Source organism: Leptinotarsa decemlineata, unplaced genomic scaffold (assembly GCF_025532065.1).
Source record: "Leptinotarsa decemlineata unplaced genomic scaffold, Ldec_3_MD MMD2_tig00026299_RagTag_RagTag, whole genome shotgun sequence".
NCBI lineage: Eukaryota > Metazoa > Arthropoda > Insecta > Coleoptera > Chrysomelidae > Leptinotarsa > Leptinotarsa decemlineata.
Genome location: NW_027412676.1, coordinates 8,935,709 through 8,960,509, shown reverse-complemented (window position 1 = coordinate 8,960,509; position 24,801 = coordinate 8,935,709). Strand labels below are relative to the sequence as shown.

The 24,801-nt window shown below is 34.6% G+C and overlaps 1 protein-coding gene across 3 annotated transcripts in view; it reads left to right on the top strand.

Moving 5' to 3' along the window:
• The first annotated feature begins 356 nt into the window (after nucleotides 1-356).
• The window catches only part of LOC111513036 (probable peptidoglycan muropeptide transporter SLC46), a 35,091-nt gene continuing 10,646 nt past the window's right edge, over nucleotides 357-24,801 (top strand). For 2 of the 3 annotated variants that reach the window (XM_023169195.2, XM_074180537.1), the window contains exons 1-5: nucleotides 357-767; nucleotides 5,755-6,012; nucleotides 10,878-11,052; nucleotides 17,673-17,853; nucleotides 18,388-18,459. In XM_023169195.2, coding sequence (XP_023024963.2) covers nucleotides 698-767; nucleotides 5,755-6,012; nucleotides 10,878-11,052; nucleotides 17,673-17,853; nucleotides 18,388-18,459 — 756 coding nt within the window. In that variant the 5' untranslated portion in view covers nucleotides 357-697. The remainder of the gene's footprint in view (nucleotides 768-5,754; nucleotides 6,013-10,877; nucleotides 11,053-17,672; nucleotides 17,854-18,387; nucleotides 18,460-24,801) is intronic. The other variant, XM_023169196.2, reaches the window with a different exon arrangement.

Here is a 24,801-nt window from a genome sequence, read left to right as displayed (position 1 = left end):
TTCCAGAAAATATGAATTGTATCACTACTTTCACTAAATATATACGTACTTGATTTATACACGTTTACACATCTAATTGATTCAGGCCTGAGACTCCTGAAAGCCTAGTATTCTTGCTTTAACAAAAGATACGAGCAAGATGTTGCCATTAACAAAATCTCCTACTGATAGTGGTTCAAACATGATAGCTCCCAAACACTTATTCATACGGTGACACTTTTCAATAAAAAATTTAACCGAAACACACAACTCCACCGCTATTAATAACGTTAGCGTGTACTTAGACACAAGCAAAATACGCTTTGTTCCGATCAGTCTTTTGAATAGCCACAAAAGTTGGTTATCGCTGAGTGCGTAAAGTATTATTTTATTTTCTGTTGTATTCATTTCAGTAAATGTTTCAAATTTATCATATTGCCACATGTGTTTGGAGGTTGTTTTCAAAGGACCATAAAGCCCGATGATGGTTACAATTTTTCAGTATCAGTAGTCACGTTTCGGCGTTTAGTGTTTCATAGCCTTTGTTTACTTTGAGTATACCTATATATCGGATAGCAACTTGATAAAATTAATGATTGAACAATTATCCTAAAATATCTAATGAGTATATCTAGTAATGAGTCATGGATTACAAAGGAGGTTTCAATGAGTTTGTGTAGTTTATAATTCATTAACATAAAGGATTTTTAACAGTAACATGGCTTGGTTCAAAAAACTTTCTGTTGAAGTGCCCGTGTTACTAACATTTTTTGGAATGTCATTAACGGGTAAGTTTTTGAAAAGCAGTTACAGCGACTTTGACAGATAAAATGCAGTACTCCAACTCTTGTTCATACTTCATAACTAGTTATCTGCAACATCTTGCATAAAACTGTTTCATTCGAAATCTAAGTGAAAAGATTTATTAAAAAATCCATTTTATCGTTGGTATGATTGAGATGAGGTAGCTCATACCATTTTCTTTTTTGAATTTTGAACAATTATCCTAAATACCTAATGAGTATATCTGGTAATGAGTCATGGATTATAAAGGAGGTTTCAATGAGTTTGTGTAGTTTATAATTCATCAACCTAAAGAATATTGAATTTTCATAAATAATTTGTACCTAATAACACACTAATGTGTTAGAATTGAATTATTTTCCAAACTACACTCTGACTCCAGTAGAAACAAACTGAAGATATTTATATAAATTGATGGGTGTAGCCGTTACTAAGTGGTAGGAAATCATAATGAAGAAAAGAGAAATGAAACTTTCTGTTTTTTACCACTTTTATTTGTAACAAACGTTACTGCAATTTCGTCGTATACGGACGTATACTGTATATACTTATTGTATAAGTTTGAAAATGTCCGTATAGGACGAAACTGCAGTAACGTTATTTACAAATAAAAGTGGTAAAAAAACAGAAAGTTCAATTTCTCTTTTCTTCATAAAGATATTTAGTTGTAATGTTTCATTTAGTTTAGGATAAGTTGTTTGAAAAACAATTGTAATTTTGAGGACTGTAGTAAAAACCTAAAATGAGTAATTTCATTGAGATATTGAATAGATTCATTTTATTGAGTTTCATTACATTTTCCGAGCATAATTCCTGAATATTATAATGAGATGGACCGAGAAATAATTACTTGACATGAACTCTCTCGAATTGACCATAGTAGCTGGTTGAGTAAGTGGTAAATGAACTGTAATTTTATTTTGTGTGATAACTTCTTATGGGAGGGTCAACCGCTTGGTAACGTAACGCATAATGGCGCCGGTATGTTCGGCTTCCTTTTCTCCTCACTCTAATACACAGCGCTATTAGCCGTATTTCGGACAAACGTGTGGCAGATACCCGACGAAAAAACAAAAAATAACCCAGCTAATGCCGCGCAGAAAGTTGAAGTTCAACTATCAGGCACCTGTGCAACGTCTTCGATTTGGAGGATTCGTCGCAAGTTATTTCCCACTAGGAAAAGCAGAAATTTATTTCATTTGGACGCTACGTCCAACCGATAGACCGATAGACCCATCATCAGTACCGATCATGGTCTCTTCAGAACGGAGTGAACCGTCTGAGAATCACAAATAAATATAATTCGAACTAGTCACGAATTCTTTCTGCAATTGATTCAGTGGTATTTCCACTGCGCCACTTGCAGACACAGCTAGGAAACAACTCCACAAACACATAGGTACTCCGGGATTGGATCGGAATAATGATTATTATAACTTGCGATTACTGGCGACCATAAAACAACGTAATTTCAAAAAAGAGTATATTATTGATTCGATTTGTGAAATACGTGGTCATATTCTGTTACGTTTGCCTCCATACTATTGTGTGTTCAATCCAATTGAAATGGCTTGGGCCACAATGAAAGAAAGGTTGCGGAAATGTAGTCAGTCACCGACTTTGAATGCTATAGTGCTTGACAATATAAATCGAATGGTGAATGAAGTAGGTAATAGTGATGTGTGGAAGAACTGTGTGGCCCACGTTATAAAAGAAGAGAACAAATATTATGTGCAAAGTTCCATAAATCCGATCGTTATTCAACCCGATGATGATTCCACCTCATCCGAATATAGCGAAGAAGAATTTTGATTTTTCTAGCAATTTTGTTGGCCTCTATCATTTTGTAAATATATGTTTGACGAGAATTCGGTGTCATTATTTATGTTTTCATTGTATTTTAGAGTTTTCGACTCGGAAATCAACTACCTTGAATTTCGAAGTTTTTCATAATTACCCATGGTGGAAAAATTCAGTTAGATAACTTTTTCATGGGGTGATCAATTGCTATGATTGTAAGAATAAGTAACTGAAAAACTACCACTGAAAAATAATATGCCGACGCCTATGTCGAGGCGGGAATTCCTTCTCTGTGCTGTTCCAATTGGTTTTGGAAATACTATACTGATTGCAGATATTGGTTGGGTTGAATTGAATAAAATTAGAACACACTATTTTTTGCTGCCTCAATTTCTTGAATAAGTGTTGGGAAATGAAAAATATATCTGGTGAACCATCCAAGTGTAAAGAGAGTAAAAAATATAAAAAACACTTCAAGACATTGATTTAGTTACATTTTTAAATAGTTTATCTTTTTAATATTATATGCGTTAATTAAGCTTCTCAGAGGAGAGAAATAATTTTAATGTCTGACAACCATGGCTTTGTAAAATAATTTTTTCATATGTTCCGAGAAAAACATTTCATATATCAAACTCATTCTAACTTTGATGACACACTTCTTTCGAAACATTGCTCTTTACGTTTGCCGAGTGGAAGTATTGTCAATCTTAAAAAACTTGAAAAAAAAACTTGAAAGTAACAGTATTGAATCTAAAAATATACAATCCATCGCAAACTTGAGACTGTAAGTTACGATACATCTTCACTTTTCAAGCAGAAACGCATGTTATAGAGAAATATTTCCAGAAACGTCTCAAAATAGATTGTGTTTTCTATAGCTAATCAACTGCTCGAATATACGAATTGGTCGGTCGGTAGTCGGTCGGTTCGATATGGGTGCTTTGTTCACTCACTCAAATCAACCGCCGTGTTGGTCGGTGGTTCAAGCCCCAGGCTGAACAATCCATTTCCACTTGCAATCGTCCAACCCGTGTTAGAAATCACACGTTAAAAGGTAAGACCTCGTTAGTCCTTAGCTCGCACAAGTTTCGACTTCTGAGGGTTGTAGTTCGTAGGGGTGCGACAGCTTGTTAAGAAAAAAACAGATTTTAAACAGATTTAATAAAAAATCTTTCACGGCCTGAGGTAACTATGACAAAGCTATTTTCCGAGTTTGTTTGCCATGGTCTGCAGGTTTTTATGCCTGATGTACCGTCTTCTACTGCGGTAGACATTATCTTAGGCGAACAGGCAACGGAGGAAGTGCTCCAGTTCTCCTCACATCAGATACTACGTTTTTGGAATATATCTCCTGTTTTATACCACTGAGGGTGGCTTCGTTCGTATTGGCTGAATTGAATTGTCTGATTTGTATGCAATTCAGAACCAGTCAGCGCGTTTCGACCTACCACAGGTCTCATCAGAAGTACTACGCTGAACCACGATTGCATTGTTAGACTCATCTTGAGTAAGTTGTTGAACTGGGAGCAATTCTGTTTCATGAAAATTTGTGTGAGCTGAGTCAATTTTTCACCTACTATATCTGAAATCTAACAAAATACTTCGAATTGTCTATCGTTTTTGGTATGGAAACACTTGAAACTCGTGAGAAAAAACCATACTTGAAAATGAATCTGGATTCTAGAGAGTTTTGAAATATTCTGTTAGCTTCTTGGTAATTTCATCTACAAAAGTGGAAGTCATGAATCGTCGGCTGTTATTTCCAGACTGACAGTTTTGAGAGTAATCTGCCATCTGTGTAGATTATACGGATTATACGGATTTTAATATCCGATTGTATTTTTACTATCATTATTATTGTGTAACATGGAAATCTTGCTCCATGTTTACTCATCCAAGTAATAGAGGTTTCAGATATATAGTCTTAAGTCTTTTCTTGATATCCATTCAGTTTATTCATTACCACTTTACACTCTATTCACACTGTTGAATTACATTCAGAGGACGTGCCAACAACATTGATCAGTGAGCACTCGTCGAATAGTAGGGAAAGTGATTATTGGGTCGGAGATACATGTTCTCTGAACCAAAAATGGCAGCCTTGTGTATTTATCGGAAAAAGATTTTGTTCATTTTGAGGCATCCGGTAATATCTTAACTGAGGTTCGAGACCAGAAAAGGCATCATCCTATCAGGGACTCATATAATCAGAACAACCATTTTAACAGAGGGGCTGGATAGAGTTGTTCCAATAAATTCTCAACTTCCATTTTATGCAATGAACTGAATATCTACCAGAGCTTATGGCAATATTGATGTAATGTCAATATCTACGTAACGACGAATGTAGACCGAAATCACATTTGCTGGTTATGCCGACGAATGTTCGAAAAATGGTCTTATGTATCCCGCGGCGGGCCGGCATCTGATGTCAATGACGTCTATATCCATCACGCTACTAAGGTACACCAAGATATTAAAGTTAACATGATGTTTTATGTGTCCCGTGGTTTCCGAACTCAACCCAGTTGACCTGGGGAAAGCAAAGGACAGGTTTTTGGATGAGCCGAAGTCTTCAGTTAGCAGTTGAAGTGCAGGATATTTGCTGAACTAATTTCAAGAATGTGACATCAAGCAACCAAGCCAAGTTCATTCACCACTCGAGCAAATACCTGAAATAGAAATAGGATTCGATCTCTAGTCCAGCCAAAACCATTCATCAGTTGTGCAGATATTCGTTCTCCAGTGTTTCCACTGTTTGTATGATGAAAGACTTTTGTGCACTAACTGTTTTTTGCCACTTCTACCACTTCTGCCACTTTTACTACTTGATGAATATAAAATACATAATCCCTCAGGTTTTCGGCGGGCAGATCGCCTTGCTCGGGAGGTATTTCATACCACAGAACATGTATTCTTGCCATGTAACCACTTCGCACGGGCTTACTCTATTCGAAACAATAGTACAGGCTATTTCTTAGTTTGCTAGTCCACTGAAAGCATCTGCTGTCATTACGGACATCTTCCCTAGGCGAATCATGCCTACCTCCTTTCCTCTGGACGGAAATATAAAGAAATACAGCCTTGTCACAGCACCAGTAATACTTATTGTTCCAGTTCAAGATTTAACATTGTACTGAATCTAAATACCTAATATTTAATTTTTAGGCTCGCTTTCGGCAAATCTTTTGATATACCGTACATGTTACATATTATTGGGATATGGAGAATCAAACTGTTCTTTGTTGGGAAACACAGACAACAATATCACACAGGCATTAGAGAAACTTGTCGAACCAACAGCTCAAACCGTAGGAACAGTACAATCAACCGTATTGTCTGTTCCTATGATTCTACTCTGTATATGTCTGGGACCGTGGTCTGATAAATTTGGAAGGAAACCTATCTTGCTTCTATTTCAATTAGGTAAGGATTATTAATAATGTATATTCGACATTACAATGTTTTCTTTGAAGGTAGACATTCAAAATTTATGAACTTCCTGTCTTATAATAGTTGATAAATGAGTTTTTTTCCAAAATTGACACAACAGAATTCTTCATCAGACGTAGAGGCTTACAGTAAATTTGTTTTTATACGGATTTTACTTTGGTATCCATCCCTTTTGGTTTAAAACTAATTAATACAGTTTATTTCGTAAACATGAGGAAGCTATTTTATAGCGAAACACGTGTCGCGGTTTTTGTAAAACCCTTCAAAGTGAAAATCATACAATAAACTGTATTAATTAGTTTTATTATGGATTTTCATCAAGTATCGGCCAGTTCTATTTAACTTTTTGGTTTATGTAAAGATATCAAGAAATTAAATTCGCATTCAATTTTTTGATATATTTTCACTTCATATTTTACCAATTTACCAATTTTGATCATATAATTTTCAATTCTGTCCTAAGCTGATTCATAAGACCTAATGTAATTCTTCAACTACTCCTCTGAAAGAATTGATCCAATATATATCACTAGAATGACATGATGAATACATTTTTTTACAAATGCGGGTTTTTCGATTGGTTGGGAACGGGATCAAAAAGAATCGTAGATAAACAATTTAGTTTCATGCCAACGTTTCAGACTTTATTAAATCCATCATTTTTTTACCTTTATTTATCAACAAAATCACTATGTATTAAAAGGCTATATAATTTCTGAAGGGTCCGGTAACGGACGCACAAGAGACACGCGCAAAATATTGCACGGCAGCTCAGTCGGGTATAGGGTGGGTTGAACTCAAACACTCTCTATGATTAGAGAAAGGCAGAAAAATATATTTTTGTCTATATGAATAGGGCGCCGCCAAATTACACCTCATAAATCGTACCGCTTGTTTATCAAATCTGAGAATGAATCACAAATTTCTTCATCTGATTTTAGGAAGCAAAGTTCATTACTGTTGAAATTAACATTTATCATCGTTATGAATTAGTTCATATGAAATAATTTAATTTTAACCCAGTAAACGCTTTATTATAAAGCCATACATAAATAAAAATCTAGTAGGTGGTAGAAAAACTGGCCTCATTTTCATAATCCATAATCATTATTAATGAATCAGATTTTCTGTAGGAACTATTTAAACAGAATACATTTTCACCGATTATCAACTAAACCAACCGCCACTGTTTTATGGGCCAACTTACTTCCCGTAAACAAAGTTATGCTGCCTTCAATGTAAGAATGGAAAAGGCCTGTCTATAGTCTTTTGTTACTCTGAGGTAAATTATACTCGGCAACCAGTGAAACCTCATGAATACGACAATTTTAGGTGTTCCGCTATACACCAATAATATGCAACCCACGTGGCGTTTGAGAATTGACCTTTTCTAGAATTCCGAAGTCAGTTATACCACCGTACATAAGTAAACAGAAGTAAATTCACTCCCGTCGGTCTCTTTGATGTTTCGGGTCGAGATTTTATTTTTTGCTGGCATGTGGCGGAGCAGAAGGTTGTAGGCTAAGAGCTGTTGTGCACCTCTGCACGAGGTTCGATCAAAAAATATGTGACCATGATCTGAATTCTGTGGCTACGAGGAGCTCCCAATAAATGTATCATATGATTGTGAACTGTTTAGGAATTCATAAAAAATAAGACAAGGTGGTGAAATAAACGTATATTTTATATAGTGGGATTATACAATTTAGGTCAAAAACTTATGCTAATATATTTTAAAGGTTTTTCAGAATGATGAGTTTTTGATTTTTTTTAACATTTGTTTTCAAATTTCTAAGTATAATAAATTCTTACCCTTTTGAAAAGAGAAAATAAATAATCCAAAGGAAAATTATCACAATCAGTGCCACACAAATTATTGAAATGATTAAGAAATTCTGTCTCTAGAATGATACATTGTAAAAATGAATCTGGAGGCATATATAAACTTCCAAACTGTTTGGCTACTGTATTACTATATGCCTTGAAATGACTATATGCCTACATTTGTTTCAATCAGTGTCGTACTAGCCGCCGTGGCAAAATTTGTACATAGGTACTTCTCATGAATGTTTTTTTAAACATTTTCTCAAAAGATATCTACAAACATAGCCCAAGCTGTTGCCTTCTGGAGTGGCTAGAGTTCTATAATCATTTGTCTCTGCTCTCCAAGGATTATAGGGATTTTTTGGAATTTCCACAAGAATCTTCATTCTATTTATGTCTGCATCTGTAATACTAGATAGAATCTCACTAGTATCTTCTAGACAGTTAGTTCCTTCTGCCTGTATGAAATACTGAAGAGTAAATGTGTTTTTGGAAGATCTGGTAATTTGAATAGGAGTTGGATTTCTGACATTTCCACAAGTATATCTAAGTTGACCAAAATAATTTTCCACACAGTCCTGATTTATATTCCTCGTCAATATGTAGGAGTGTCCTTCACTATGTAGGTTTTCCCAAAGTTGCAGAAATGCCAAAATTGTTATCTGCTATCCCTCAATGAATCTCATTTGACCAGTCGTGTTTTTTTCTTTTTTTGATGTTACAGTTAATTGCCTAAAAAATTATAAAAAAAAGATAAAAATAAAAACAACAAATTAATTGGCGCTCTGGGGCGACTTCATTGATTCCAGTGGCGCATTTGCTCTTTCAGCTGCAGGAAAACCCGTTCCAGTTGCTACTGATGGTATCTGATTGAAACTGGCATAGGTATTCATCGCTGTAGCTATCGAATGACTGAAGACTTGACTGACTAATTTAACCTTCATCCTTTGATAGTTGGTTGGAAATAAATGAGAATCAGTAAGTTTGGGTGATAGTCTATATTGCTTTTCCGTATCCAAGTTGTAAAGTTGTTGAAGATGACTTTTGTTCGTTGTATATTCATTGAATTTCAAAAAGTCATCAAAAAAATGGTTTCTGCTACATTTCTGTAAATTTTTTTCATCATCAACAAAGAAATATGTCTGCTCTACAGTCACTTCGAGATCTTTTCTGGCAAGTTTATAAAAATTATGACCTAAATCTGAAATGATACCCCTAACTCTCAATCCATAACAATCACAATACTTTTTATATCCAGTATTGATGTGGATGAATTGGTAAGAAAGTATGCAACCGGCTGTTTCCAATTCGCCATGACTACTAAGGCATTTGCAGAATTTCATTTTGTTTCGAATCGTTTTTCTGAAATATTTTTTTTATATTATTGGGTTGGTTGTTGTAAATCAAAACTTCAATATAAAATACAGATTTCTTAGTTTTGGGTTGCCTAGTTTGCTAATTATGATGTGTGTCAATTGAATGAAATTTTGTTGTTGATGACAGAATCTAAGAAAAGACATATTTGCTATTTATAGTAGATTATCTGGAACATGTAAATGGAAAGTAGGCTCCAAAAAAGGTTATATGAATATACATTTGATGCTTTAGTTTTGCAAAGATTTCAGTGGAAGTAATTGTTTTCCTATAGATACAAACCAAAACTTGATGCATATACTGGAGGCATATACTATTCGTAAAGTTCAATTTCATCAAATTAATTTCATAATAAAAAGTCTGCATATCAATGACTTCACTATATATGGTGTATAACAATTTATTTCATGATTTTCGTTATATGTTCATTACTTCAATCTTAAATAATAAATAATATACAAACATACCTTTTTTGTCAATTGGAAATCGAAAAAAATGAATGCCGACATCACCCTGCAAATTACAGCAACCCACAGCGTGACACTTGCTCATTTTGAAACTAGTCACAAATTTTTCACAAATACAAAATCACCACTACAACGACTCACTCTGTAATAATTTGGCTCGCTTGGTAAACGCCTCAGATTCAGTCGGTTGCGCTGTAGTTCGGCCGCGCATAAAATTCGAGGTGGGGAATCTTGACCCAAATGTGGCGGAGAGTGAACTTACTGGTGTTTACTTCTATACGGACAATTTACGACTCCCAACAAAAATTAACTCAACCAAAACCGAATATACGGTTAAATTTATTTTGAACCGTTACACACTGTCTCTTAGCCATTTCACTGAACGGTTTATGGAAGTTGAAAAGTTCGAAGAAAGAAAACTGTCAATAGATTTTGAGAAGTCAGGTTGGGAATCCGCATTCCATTCGAGATAAACTTATAGTAGAATCTGTAAAAACTACTTTTCTGATTTGTTGATTGTGGTTTTTATGCATTACATTTCGCGTCTATAATTACCATCATTTCGATCAGTGACCGGTTCTTGAACGGACTCTCGAAACGATATTCTCTACCGTGCTAGGAATCGCACATTAAAAGATAAGACCATCCTCAGCACGCACAATTTTGAAATTTTGAAGATTTTTGTTCATAAGAGCGCATCTTCACCGGCAACAGGAGGTTGCATATCTTAATGAGGATCTAGAAGTAATTCAGAACTGTTCAAGAACTCTTTCATTTGAAGAACTACGTTTATGCGGAATAAACTTCCTGAGAACGTTTTTCCTATGGATTTGATCTCAAATCCAATGTGAATCGCTGCTTTCGCACAGATACCGCTCTTAGAAGCTGTAGTGCTGTGTTTTGGCTCAAAAAAACAAATCGAATGGAACAGTTACTTACTTTGGGCATCATATTACCTTTCAAACATCAATTTTTGAAATATTTTCAATGAGATTAACTGGGGTAGGACTAGATTGCGTCAATATTTAATGAAATATCATCTTAACAATATTTCCTATTTGAAATGAGTTTTATTTTCCTAAATATTCATTTTGTACAATTTTCAAATTGATAATATCAATAACACCTATACAACGTGAAGCCTAAATACTTTATTTGATGTTTGTCTTTTAGGAAGTTTATGCGGTTTTCTTATTATGGCTTTATTTAGTGCAATCCCAACTGTAAGCCCTTGGTATTTCTCAATCTCTGGGATTCCATCAGTGATCACAGGTGGATTACCTGCATTTTTGACGGTAGCTCTATCGCACCTTACAGAAACTTCAACCCAAGAGACCAGAGGAATGAGGTGAGATTCTTTTCTTTATTATTTGTCCCACCATGTTTCACAAAGGGTAAATATTTTCACACATTTTGTATTCTTGAGTGATGTACAGTATTTCTTTATTGTTCTGTCATTGTTTGTCGTGTTCGTACTTTCATTGAAAAAAATCAATGAAAATGGCAATAACAAAATTCTTATTGAATTTAATCAACTGTAAACCTGCGACCAATCAAGTTTCAATCAAATCTCGGGTAATCAAGTGGAGTAGAATTCAATACTTTTTGTAAAGGTAGGTTTTTCTAGGGTAAACGACATTTTGTTGAATATCACAACTCTTAGGATACTCCACCTACAAGGCAAAGTTTGGAATTGTTCTTTCTTGGGGTTTCAGTTAATAACTCTTTGATATATATTAAGCTTTCGGCAATGTTTATTGCCTTCTTCAGGACAACTGTAATATATAAATGTGTGATTGCATATAATTTGATAACATTTTCTACTAATTTTTTGGGAAAGAAAGTTTTTGGCTTTTTACTACTCCATCTGATACAAACAAAAGGGATAAGAGAATCTTCCAAAGGAAGGAAGGAAGTAATCAATTTGAAACTCTATACATGAATGTGTAGATCATGCAAAGAAGTAGCTTTCAGACACAAATTTTCAAATTGATTACTTCCTTCCTTCCTTTGGAAGATTGTCTCATCCCTTTTTTTGTATCAGATGGAGTAGTAGAAAGCCAAAAACTTTCTTTCCCAAAAAATTAATCACTCCTAAAAATATAACCCCTTCAATTCAAATTTTCTATTAACTATCGTGAGGATGAATGAAGAAATGGTTTTATATGAAAACAGGAAAAACATAAATAACATGAAATGATGGAACTGACTTCGACATATTTTTAAATCAAGGAGGAAAATTTTGAACGGAGGGTGATGTAAGTTTTTCTTTTTGATTTTTCAAAATGAATGTCTAAATTTTACTGAGATTGTTGACGTTTGATCTTTTATTCATTGTGTAATAACTCGAATCTTATAAGGGTCAATTAAACACATTTGAGGTTCATTGAAAACTATATTACCAAAATTGAATTCCAAATCACAGAGCCCTGTCCAAGGACTGTATGTGTGTATATATGTTTGTTTGTTTGTAACTCTCAAGCTCGGAATCTGTATTTTACAGAATTATCAACATTATTGCTTGATCTATTCGCGGGCAGATGACGCTGTTCGTAACCTCCTTGATATATCGACATTATTGATTCATGGGCAGATGGCCTGTACGTAACCTCTTTGATATAATTCGAACTCACTTTACATGTATTTCTTTATTTGAAAAAATGAATATTTTTTTGGCATATTTTGATATTTTGTTCATTATGAAAAAGTTTTATATTTGAAGATAAATTCCTAAGATTAGGTATAGATTTATAAGAAAAATTGATAAGTGAACTATTATTATTTCATATATTTCTGTTGATTACATCAGAATTTGTATTACTGTACATTTCTCCAGTCGCTAAGATTCTCAACTTTATATATATATATATATATATATATATATATATATATATATATATATAATCGGCAAAGGTTAATGCAAGCTGCTGGAAAATAATTCCAAATATACCGGGTGTCAACGAATCTATTAGACAAGTCATAATTTCTAGACTATTAGGAGAATTGAAATGAGATTTGGTATAGTTGAATGGTATGTGGAGAGGAATGTTTTCACATATTTTTCACTTTCCGGTCACTTCCGGTTTCAGCGGAAATGGCTCCGGCTCTGAATTTTTAAATGGAACACCCTGTATATTGTAACATTTTTGGATTTCTGAGACAATTCTGGATCAGAAACTGACATTTCCGGAAGTTTTTCAGCCTACTTGATTTTTTCAGAGTCACTTTTAAAATTGCATCTAGGTGGCCATGATCGGACGTAAACTAATCTATGGACCTCAGGTGATATCAGAAAATTGCAATAGCGGAGTTTTAGTGACTAGTGTGTTGAATATGAATGAGACAAGTTTACAAAATAACATTTTCGTGTCTAACTATTATTTTTCAAATGGCGACCATTTTTTGACAAGCAATTTCCGAAAAAAGGATTTTTTGACGAATCTAACGTTACTAATTTATTTGCGATTGGATCAAAAAATTTAACAAATTTAACTAATAATTTCAGCGATGCACTTAGATTTTTTGCAATATCCTAAGTTCTTGAAAATTCCACTATAGTAAATTTTCAAAGTGCATCCCTCCTTGTTCAAGACACATTTCAGCTCGTTCAATTGTTTCTCTCAACACGTTTTGTAACATTTGAGGCGATATACTTCTAAATGCCTGTTGAATCCTTTCTTCTAAGATTTCGAGAGTGGCTGGGGCTGTTGCATAGTAGACCCTTTCTTTTACATATCCCCAAATGAAGAAATCTAACACAGTCAGATCCGGTGAGCGGGCAGGCCACCGTACTGGACCGTTGGTTGCAATAACTCTATTATTAAAATGCTCTATTAAAAAATCAAGTACGTCTCTGCTATTATGGGGTGGTGCTCCATCTTGCTGGAAGTAAATTTGCCGTAAAACTTCTAAAGGCATATCATTAAGATGATCCTCGATTTCATTTTGAAGAAAACCCAAGTATCTAACCCCTGTTAACTGACCTTGAAACAATATTGGACCAATTATTCTGTTTCCAACGATACCAGCCCAGACATTGACGCCAAACTTTTCTTGAAAATTGCCCTCTCTCATTGCATGTTGATTTTGTTGGGCCCAGTACCGACAATTCTGCTTATTAAACATGCCATTATTTGTAAACCGTGATTCGTCGGAAAATAGAATGAAGTTGATAAAATTTGGGTTAACTCTATGATTTTGAAGCAACCAATCACAAAATACTACTCTTCTATTGCCGTCGTCAGCATACAAATGTTGATGTAACTGATATTTTAATGCTCGATATCCGTGCTTTTTCAGTATTTTTCTTGCTGATTCGTGACTTATCTGCATTTCTCTACTAATTTCTCTTAAAGAAACCGTTTTGTCAACTTCTACCATAGCAAGAACGTTAATCTCAGTCTCCTCATTTATGACAAACCTCTGTTCTGCGTCTCGATTTCCCTCTTGCCTAAAACGACTCTCAACATAGAGAAAATACTGATGAGATGGGTGTTGCCGATTGGGATATCTCTGAGCATACAACTCAGCAGCTTTCCTTGAATTTCTGTGGCATTCTCCAAACAATAACAACATATCCACTTTTTCACTTTGAGTATACATTATTTCGACGAAAAATTAAACTAAAATTAACGAAAATCAAGAAAAACTTCTACTTTCTGCTCATAAAGCTTATGTCACTGTCATAACCTAGGTGAGCGTTTTGTTCTCCAAAGTGGACTTGATGGAAATAACCGCAAAATATTATGCATCATTCCTATCCATGGCACCCTTGACAAAAGTAAATGAATTTGTATCGAGTATTTTCCTCAGTAATATTTAATTTATGTTCTTATTTGTAATCCAATCGCAAATAAATTAGTATCGTTAGATTTGTCAAAAAATCCTTTTTTCGGAAAGTGCTTGTCAAAAAATGGTCGCCATTTGAAAAATAATAGTTAGACACGAAAATGTTATTTTGTAAACTTGTCTCATTCATATTCAACACACTAGTCACTAAAACTCCGCTATTGCAATTTTCTGATATCACCTGAGGTCCATAGATTAGTTTACGTCCGATCATGGCCACCTAGATGCAATTTTAAAAGTGACTCTGAAAAAATCAAGTAGGCTGAAAAACTTCCGGAAATGTCAGTTTCTGATCCAGAATTGTCTCAGAAATCCAAAAATGTTACAATATACAGGGTGTTCCATTTAAAAATTCAGAACCGGAGCCATTTCCGCTGAAACCGGAAGTGACCGGAAAGTTATGACTTGTCTAATAGATTCGTTGACACCCGGTATACAGTGTATCCCATTTTTAATAGAAACACCCCCCTAAAATTTGAAGTTGTAAATCGATTTTAATAATTTTTTTTTAAATGTCAAGTACTAAAAGGTCTACTTTGGGACAAAATTTGAAATGTTTATTAAAGTTTCAGGGCATACTACGATATATTTTCTCAGTCGAAAATCGGGATTTTTTATTAGCGATTTTTTTATTGAAAAAATCGATACGCCACTGGATTCAGAGTTCCTCCAAATAGGTGTGACCAAAATTTCATGAAAAAATATTCATTATTAACAAAGTTATGACAACTCAAAAATTCGAAAACTCACACAGCTAACAGTCACAATATATCATTTTTTTTATGATTTCAACAATAAAGTGCCGCCAGATGAAAAAAAAAACGAATAGCGTAAATATTTTTGATGAAAATAACGGAATTACATTCACACAACTCAACTAACAATGAAGCAAAAAATTTTAATAAACGTAACTAATAACTAATTATTGAAATGTTCAGATTCAGTGCAACAATTAATTCTAACTCATATTCTAGTAGCCCCTACTAATCGACCACGTATTTCGATACATGTGTCGTAGTGTTTACGAATGTTTCTGATAACGTTCCTTAGTTCTTGAGGGCTAATATCTGCACATACCTGTCGAATTCTTGCACAAAGTTCATTTCTATCTCTTGAGCGGTTTTTGTAAACCTTTTGTGTGAGAAGTCCCCAGAGAAAAAAGTCCAAAACTGTGAGGTCTGGAGATCTGGGTGGCCACTCTATAAACGGACTACCACGGCCTATCCATCGGTTTGTAAAATGTTCGTTAAGCCATTGCCTCACAGCTCTGGCATTATGAACTGAACACCCATCTAACTGGACAATTAAATTTGATCGTTCATTGATTGGCAGCTCGTGAATAGCATCCGAAAACTCTGTGTTTAAAAATTCTAGAAATCTCTGCGCATTAATGTTTTCCTCAAAAAAGAAAGGACCAATAATTAGTTCGTTCAATATCCCACACCAGACGTTGATTTTTTGGGAATACTGGCTTTTACAGTTTATTACCCAGTTAGGATTATCCGCTGCCCAATAGCGACAATTCTGTGATGACACTACTTCATTTGTAATGAAAGTGGCTTCGTCGGTATATAAAATATTTTTTAGGAAATTTCTATTGTTTAAATATTCCCCTTGGGCCCATAAACAATATTCCAGGCGTCTTGCTTCGTCACCTTCTTGAAGTGTGTGTAAACATTTTGGCTTGAAAGGTTTAATATTCTTCGCCTTGAGACATCTCCGAATAGATTCTCGTGGAATATTCAAATCTAAAGTGACATTCCTTATACTGGCATTAGGATTATTTCCGAAATAATCTAAAATGATTTGATCATTCCTGTCATTCCTGTTTCGTCTTTGTACAGGCTTACTTTTTAACATCATTTTTGATACTGCACTAGTTTCATTGAATATTTTATTTATTTTATTTACCGTACCGCAGCTAATACGAGGACGATCTGGATGTCTCTCATTAAATACTCTACAAACCTTTCTAGCACTTCTAACGTCATCTCCCGAAAGGCGTACAATTTCAATTTTCTTTCTTACGCTCAATCTTGCAGCCATGACACAAAATGATTCGAAGAACTGTAAGGTGAATATTGTTGACAATAGTACACTCAAATCTTTCACAAGTGTCAAACTGTAATATCATTTCCATGGCAACTAAGATTTAAATTGAAATATTAGGTCTTAGTTTTAGTTAATTTGCGTGAAAACTTGAATGTAATTCCGTTATTTTCATTAAAAATATTTACGCTATTTGTTTTTTTTCATCTGGCGGCACTTTATTGTTGAAATCATTAAAAAATATTCTCATGGCTATATCTGTTGATATAGGGTGTTTTTTGTGACTGTTAGCTGTGTGAGTTTTCGAATTTTTGAGTTGTCATAACTTTGTTAATAATGAATATTTTTTCATGAAATTTTGGTCACACCTGTTTAGAGGCAACGGTAAAGCAACAACTAATCCAGTTAATGCCGCGCAGGGAGATTCCATGACTAGCTGGAATTATATTTGTTTGATCGTGATACCATGCCCGGTACTGATGATGGGGCAAACACCCCGAAACCGGTCTAACAATTTCTGCATTCCATACTGGGCAAAAACTTGCGACGAATCTTCTAAGTCGAAGACGTTGCACAGGTGACTGATGGTTCTACTTCAACTCTCTGAGCGGCATTAGCTGGGTTAGTTGTTGTTTTTCCGTTGGGTATCTGCCACACGTACCTACAAAGTCGTAGGTTCATCCGTTGTGTACTTTTCAAAGGGATAGCACTTTCAAGATTTGTTACCGCACGTGATACGTAACTCTGTGAAGATGCTTTTTCGGATGTCCATCCGTTATGTATTTTTCAGAGGTCGACGTTTTTGTCATCATCTCAGGTGACATTCTCCATTAATATAAAATTTTCGACAATGCCTATTGTCTTTGTCAATGCTGAAATGTAAGTTTTTACCATTTATATTAGGCATTAGTTATGTGACCATACACTTTTTATATTGTATGCGTGATAAAGACCATAAACATTGTAGAAAGCTCTGTAGAGTGAAGAAGGATATTTTTGAGCCGAATAATTAAGAAGTAAAAGTTTAGTTTCCGATACCGCGTGTTAGACTTTCCTTGTACGTTTTTTCAGGATGGCAATCTTTGAAGTTTTCATGGCCTTTGGAACTGTGACAGGAAACTTAGCCGGATCAGCTTTATTTTATGTAACAAACTATGAGACTGTATTCGTTACAGCTGCAGTGTGCCATGCAATCGGATTTATCTATACCTTTTATTGTATACCTGAATCAGTTGAAAACGTGGAGACCGAGGTATGTCTAATTTATCTGGAATGAGTTTTTCACCATCATTGTGTCGTCTGGGATTTTCCGTTTCCGATGAACCCAATAGTTTTGGACAGCTGCACTATACGTGTACATTTTATAACCCGTCTCGAAACAATCTAATCATCATATTTATCTTGTTGCCACTCACCTTTTCTGCTTTCCACTTATTTAATCTAAGATCCATCATTATTTCATCTTCCATAACACATAAAAATATAACCCATAGTTTCATCTGAATACATCAAGAGATACCTCTCTCAAATTTGCTCAGTTTATCAAGTATCAAGCTGGAATGGTAATTGTCTCGCTCCATTTGAAAATGATTTTGTGAACTATTGGATCGCATTCACGAGTCGTATGAAATCAGCCCCATGGATGGGGATACTGTATGGGGCTGATTTCGAAAAATGTATTTATCTTGTATGAATGGAGTTTGAATTTCCTGTTGAACCCACATATGAAAAACGCACTTATTTTTTCACATTATCACTCCTCAATAAAGTGGTATTTCTTTTTTAGTACCAACCATTAGCGTTGGCAACTACTTCCAAGTTTCAGCAATATGAAGCCTGCAATAACGTTATGTCAAAGGTAAGCGGGTTCGAAATTTCTGTTTTACATAACCATGGGCAATTTTTCGAAGAATAACAACCAATGATTTTTTCAATAAGTTACCCTTAGGTAGGTGTCAAATGCCTAAATTTCATATATTTCATCAGTAAATTATGAAAATTAGATATATAGATAGATGAATAGTTTATTAATCTCCACAGATCATTCACATCGCATGAGAAAAATCGGAAAGTTTTTATTCAATAGATATTTACACATAAGGAAACTTAATAATTGATTGAACATGTACAGACTAATATATATAATAAAAAAATATGTGAGTCAATGGGAAATTATAATGAAATTGTTGAAAATGATTGAAAATGAGAAGTGAAGCGGTTCGGAACGAGTATAAGATGTGTTTGAAAGTTCAGTAGCTCTTTGATGCAGTCCTCAATGTATTCATTTAGTGAAAAAAGGAGGGAAGAAATGAAAATACTTCGAGTCATTTTATTAAAGGTTTTTGGAATTCCTTGTTAATTTTATAGATTCAGAAAGAATGTTATAAAAATACACTCCAACATAGAAGGGGGTTTTTTGTGAATCGTGTTTTATTAAAATGATTTAAGTGTTTGTTGTTTTTTATATCTAGTATGGTTGTAGTGAAATTCACTATTTTTTGTGAATTATATTTATTATCGTGTTAGGAATCACACGTTAAAAGGTTAGACCTTGTTAGTCTTTAGCTCGCACAAGTTTCGATTTTTCAGAGTTGTCGTTCGTAAGGGGGCGACAGCTGCTTAAAAGGAAAAACAGATAGAATGTGTAAATATATAAATACATGAGAAAGTTGAAATACTGCTTTTTTTGGAAGTATTTGACTCTTTTATAGGTAGCTCTGACCGAGAATTGTATTACCATACAGTGATCAGTGTCACTATTTTTATTCGGGTTTGGAGGCCGCCCAATTTTGGAATTTCTTCCTGACGATTCGCTTGCATGAGTGGCTAGCTTCTTCAGAGATTTATACATCCTGAGTTATTCTTGCCAGTCATCACCTCTGAAGAAGCTAGCCACTCGCGCTAGCGAAACGTCAGGAAGAAATTCCAAATATCAACGGCCTTCGAAGTCGAAAAATAGTGACACTGAAAACCACGGCCGCGAAAGCATTAACCATACAGTGATGAAGAGAAAAACGTCGGAAAACTCATGTACTGGAATGCAAAGCTGAATTTGTTATTAACATTGCTACAAAAACCGATGAAATAAACTAAAGGTCCGTATTCAAAAAAAAAAGTTGATGAAATCTAATGAAAGAAACGTCGCATTGCAAATTGGTTTATATCAGATTATAACAAATATGGAACAGGATTGAAAGTTAGTTTTTGGCGAATATTTTAAAAACAACGTTTGATATTCTCGATCTGAAAAAGGTTATTTTATATCCCCAAAATATGAAACTTTTGTCCACTTTAACCGACCCTGTTAGTCTTGCCACATAAATTATTTCTATCAGAACAAATAATATTACTCCCTTTATGTACATCGGACATCCGATGTTCCGGCATTTAATCAAATAAGTAAGTACTGTCATCGATGATTTGAGTAGATCAAACTCATTCGTGACATAAAGTCCTAATTTAATGAATGAGTTTTGTTTTTATAAAGATTCGGTGCTGAAGGGGCAATAAGGCAAGTGTCTTATGCCGAAACATCGGATGTCCACCAGTGAGGAGGACAGTGTTCCATTTACTATATTGTGTAGCAATCCTGTGAATGATATCTGATTCAATTCCATAACGAATGTTTGTAATAGAAACTGAATAGAAAAAAGTGATTTTTGTATAATTCAATGTTCATATAAAAGTATTTTTTTTCGAAAAATTTTTTTTTTTCGTTCAACTCAACGTTTGTATGAAAGTAGCTCTTTTGAGAAGGCTTTTTCTTTCAGTTTGTGTGTGAGAGTTACTTCTTTGCATGATCTAAACATCTTTGTATAGAGTTGATTTTTTGAAATTGGATGCTTCCTCCATAATGTCAGTTTTTTTAAACGAATTCTCTACACGTTCCAGCATATCCTCTGGGATTCCCCTGGAAGCTCTTGTGATTCTTCGTATCATGTCTTCTATATATGTTGGAGAAGTTTAGTAGATAATTCATTTGATATACCCCCATTAATTAATCCATTTTGATCAGGTGAGGTGATCTGGGTAGCCACGCCACAGGCCCACACCTACCTATCCATTTTTTATTGAAACGATCAGGGTATTCCCGTACCTGAGATTTAAAATGTGGTGGTGCACCGTCTTGTTGTAGCCACATTCAAAGTCTTGTTCCATATGAAACCCCGTTCAATAAATTCAAAAACTCATGCCGAAAAAACTCTACATATTTTCTTCCTGTGAGATGCACATCCGAAAAATACAGACCGATAATTCTTTTTCCGAGAATTCCGTCCCAAACATTCAGTGACCAACTCTGTTGATGGTTCAGGTAACGAACAAAATGGGAGTTTTCCGTTGCATAAAAATGCATGTTATGGCACAGTTCCGTTTTTATGAAAAGTCGTTTCATCAGTTATAACAAGAAATCGAAAAAATAATTTTCCTGACTGATATTTTCTAAGCGAAATTGAACACGTTTTTCAAAATCTCTTCCTCTTAACTCTTGCATCAATTGAATGTGGTAGGGATGAAATTTGCTTGCTCGTATTCGAGACACGCTGGTTTGAGAACATCCTAATTCCCTGCTCAGGTCTCGGGTACTCACATGGGGTTTTCAACAAGGTGAAGAGCAATTTGAAATGTATTTTCTTCATTTGTTACAGGGCAAGACACGTTCGAACTTCTCGTAATTGACATTACAAGTTCTTTCAAATTTTGTTTTTAGAGCCTGAAATGAAATAAAAATGAAATGATAACTGGGTTTTTAAAGAAAAAAGCAGAATAAATATTCTTTAGGTTTTTTACGCGTTTCTTACCGTTGAAACCGCTGATAACTGTCACTTGATGGTATGAAAAATGCTAATGTACTAGCGATTAGTTGGAATATTCGAAAAACAAATTTGAGTAAGAGAACGTAAGAAAATACATTGTGGTTACAACAATTACTAAAACTTGGTATAATTTGTAAAATTCCAGTTTTTCGTATAGTACCTATACCGATAAAAAATGTAGTGAAATGTTGAAAAATTTCATACAAATGAAAAAATACAGGGTGTTATATTTGAAAAAGTTGAATTATGTCTGTTTGAAAATAAATGAAACCTATATTGTTTCCGAAAATTGAGATTCCGGAAATTATCATAGTGATGTTGACTAACTACTCCTAAAAAAATCCACTTCATTGCTGTAGACATGCGGGTGGTGCAAAATATGTTTTTCTGGAATAACTTGGCAATGCCGCAATGGAAATTCGTAAACAAAAATTCCTTAGAGAGCTAAAAAATATGTAATCGAATGACTTATTCATATACTGGGTGTTCTATCTGAAAAATATAACTTGGTTGGCCACGCTCGGCTTAATCACCCAGTATGCGAGAAAATATTTTTTAAAGATAGTATTTATCGATATGACTGCGAAAAAAAATTGAGCAATTCGAAAAATTGTTTTCCCTGATAGCAATGGACCGAAGGAATCTTGTTGACTCACCCTGTATAAGCATGTAGTGTTATTATTTATGCACTGTTTGGAACCTTTGGTGTAGTAATGAATATTACTGGAGTTTTTCCAACACTAAATCGTTATTTTTTAACACCTCGACACGTGTTTCGATCACCAAGTGATTATCTTCAAGAGGAAGATTGAACTGGAAACTTCCCTAAGCTAATGCTATTTATGCTATACAGGTAAACCATACAGGTATACCACGCATACAGGTATACCACACCTAAATTAATTTTACAATTTGCCTTATCTATTATTCGAGAATTCGGAAAAGTCTTGAATTTACGAAATTGAATGTAAGGACTGCGATACAAAATATTATGGACAGACAAAAAGATCTAAGGAACATATAGCACACTTAAAATATGGAAGACCTGAAAAGTCAGCAGTCGTCCATCATATTTTGCAACAAAACCATTCCATAGACTTCAGTTCATTGAGATTAGTTAGACAAGTTAATAACAACAGGCAACTAGATGCCTATGAGAGTGTGGACATAAGTAAACATAATAATATTATGAATAACGATGACGGACCAATACCAAATAGCATACTACATAGCTAGTTAAAATAATATTATTGGGTTTACTGATTACTACATAAGAATACATTGTAAAAATAAATTTAGGCAATATTGTGAAATTAATTTTTTTATATAGCTGAAAATTGTTTTATATATAGGTATAACATTTAAACATTACATAAGGACATATTGTAAAATGATAGATAAGGCAAATTGTAAAAATAATTTTTAGGTGTGGTATACCTGTATGGTTTATCTGTATAGCATAAATAGCGTTAGCTTAGGGAAGTTTCCAGTTTAATATCCCTGAAGATGATCTCTTGGAGATCGAAACACGTGTCGAGGTGTTAAAAATAACGATTTGGTGTTGGGAAGAAACTCCAGTAATATGTAGTGTTATATTTATATTTGTATTGTTTTTTTGTAGTGAATAAATATTATTATTAAGATTCGTTGTAGTCCACGCCAAAAATGAATCTCAATGAATCAGCTTTGTAAAATGCTTCAGTTTATCTACCCCATGTGATAATGTTACAGCTCATTGCCGTGTAGTCAAGAGCGTGATATATTATATATTAGTCAGATGACTTCTGTGGAAGCTTTATTTGGAACTGATACATTCGTAATCTAGCTCTGTGCCAAGGAATTTATATACTTTCTGCTGATATGATTTTGGTGTAGCCGAAGTTGAACTTTATGTTTTTTAATAACTTTTTGGGACTGCTGAATTCAATAAGGCTCATTTCATTCACATTATTGTATGTCACTAATTGAATGTCACTCATCAAGTCCATGTAAGTAGTTGAAATGATTATTGTATCATCTGCATAAATGCAGACTTGCCATTTTCTATGTGGCAGGTAAATCACTGATATAGAATAAGAACAGCTGGGGTCCCAGTACTTCCACCTTAAGAAGTCCCAATGGGACTTCTCAATTAAGGTTGTATGGTAACACGAATGCACATTGCTTCCACTTTCATCTTCAAAACATATGGGTATGGTCAAAAAGACTCCCGCTAGTCCCGCCACATATTTATTTATATCAATATTTTCATAGGTGTCTTGAATTGTTGAGAAACAGATAATTTTTTAAAGACAAAACACAAGCACTACAGGAAAATCCTTAAGGCGCTCTTAGAGCGGTGCCCGTGCGAAAGTATTTGAAGTATTTGGATTTGAATCCATTATTAAATCCATTTGGAAAAACTTTCTCAGGAAGTTCATTCCATATAAACGCCGTTCTCCAAATGAAAGAGTTCTTAAACACTGAAGTTCGAGGTGTACTGAGTTGAACCTCAAAACGATGAGCAGCCTCAGTCCGTCGCGTAATTCTGATATGTACCGCTATTGGTGGAATCAAATGTGACAAGTCACTTGAATACTTCTCGTGAAAGTATCTATAGAAGAGAGACAAATCTCCAACCTTTCTTCGATGTTCCAGACTATCAAGTTGCAAGTGATGTTCGGGTATCCAATCAGGCGGATGGCTCTTTTTTGGGTGGAATTCAGCAGTTTCAGGGTATGTTTGGGGGCGGAGCTCTATACATGTGAACAATACTCTGAAGAAGTTCTGATCTGAGCTTTATAAAGCATCAAAAGTTGCTGAGGTGTGTACAGTTTTCTGGTTCGGAACAGTGTTCCAAGCTTTTGAGAAGCAGCCTTTGCAATTACAGCGACATGATTGTGCCAAGACGTATTGGTGTCCATTTTATCCCCCCAACAAACGTATCGAAGTAGAAAACGGAATTGTCTGACCTGACATTATTATATCGGAAACATTAATTTTTTTGGAAAAAACCGATGCTTGGGTTTTTGAGGCATTAAATTGAACTTGGTTAATTTCACCCCAATTCGAAATCACTTCTAGATCCTCATTGAGATATTCAATTTCCTGCTGCCGGTGAAGATGTGCATTCGCAGCCGATGTCCTGGAATCCAAATGTAATGACGAAACAAGTGGGGTGTCGTCAACAAAGCAATATATTGAATCCTTGGTTTTTTTCAATAAGTCGATGATATACAATAGAAAGTGGGTTGGAGACAATATGGATCCCTGTGAAACACAAACGTTAATGCTAAAAGTATTAGCGAGATATCCATCGACGGCCGTTCGCAGGGAACGATCTTCAGGAAGCTTAAGAGCCATACACAAAAGTGATCCGAAAAGTCATAGCATCGAAGTGTGGCCAG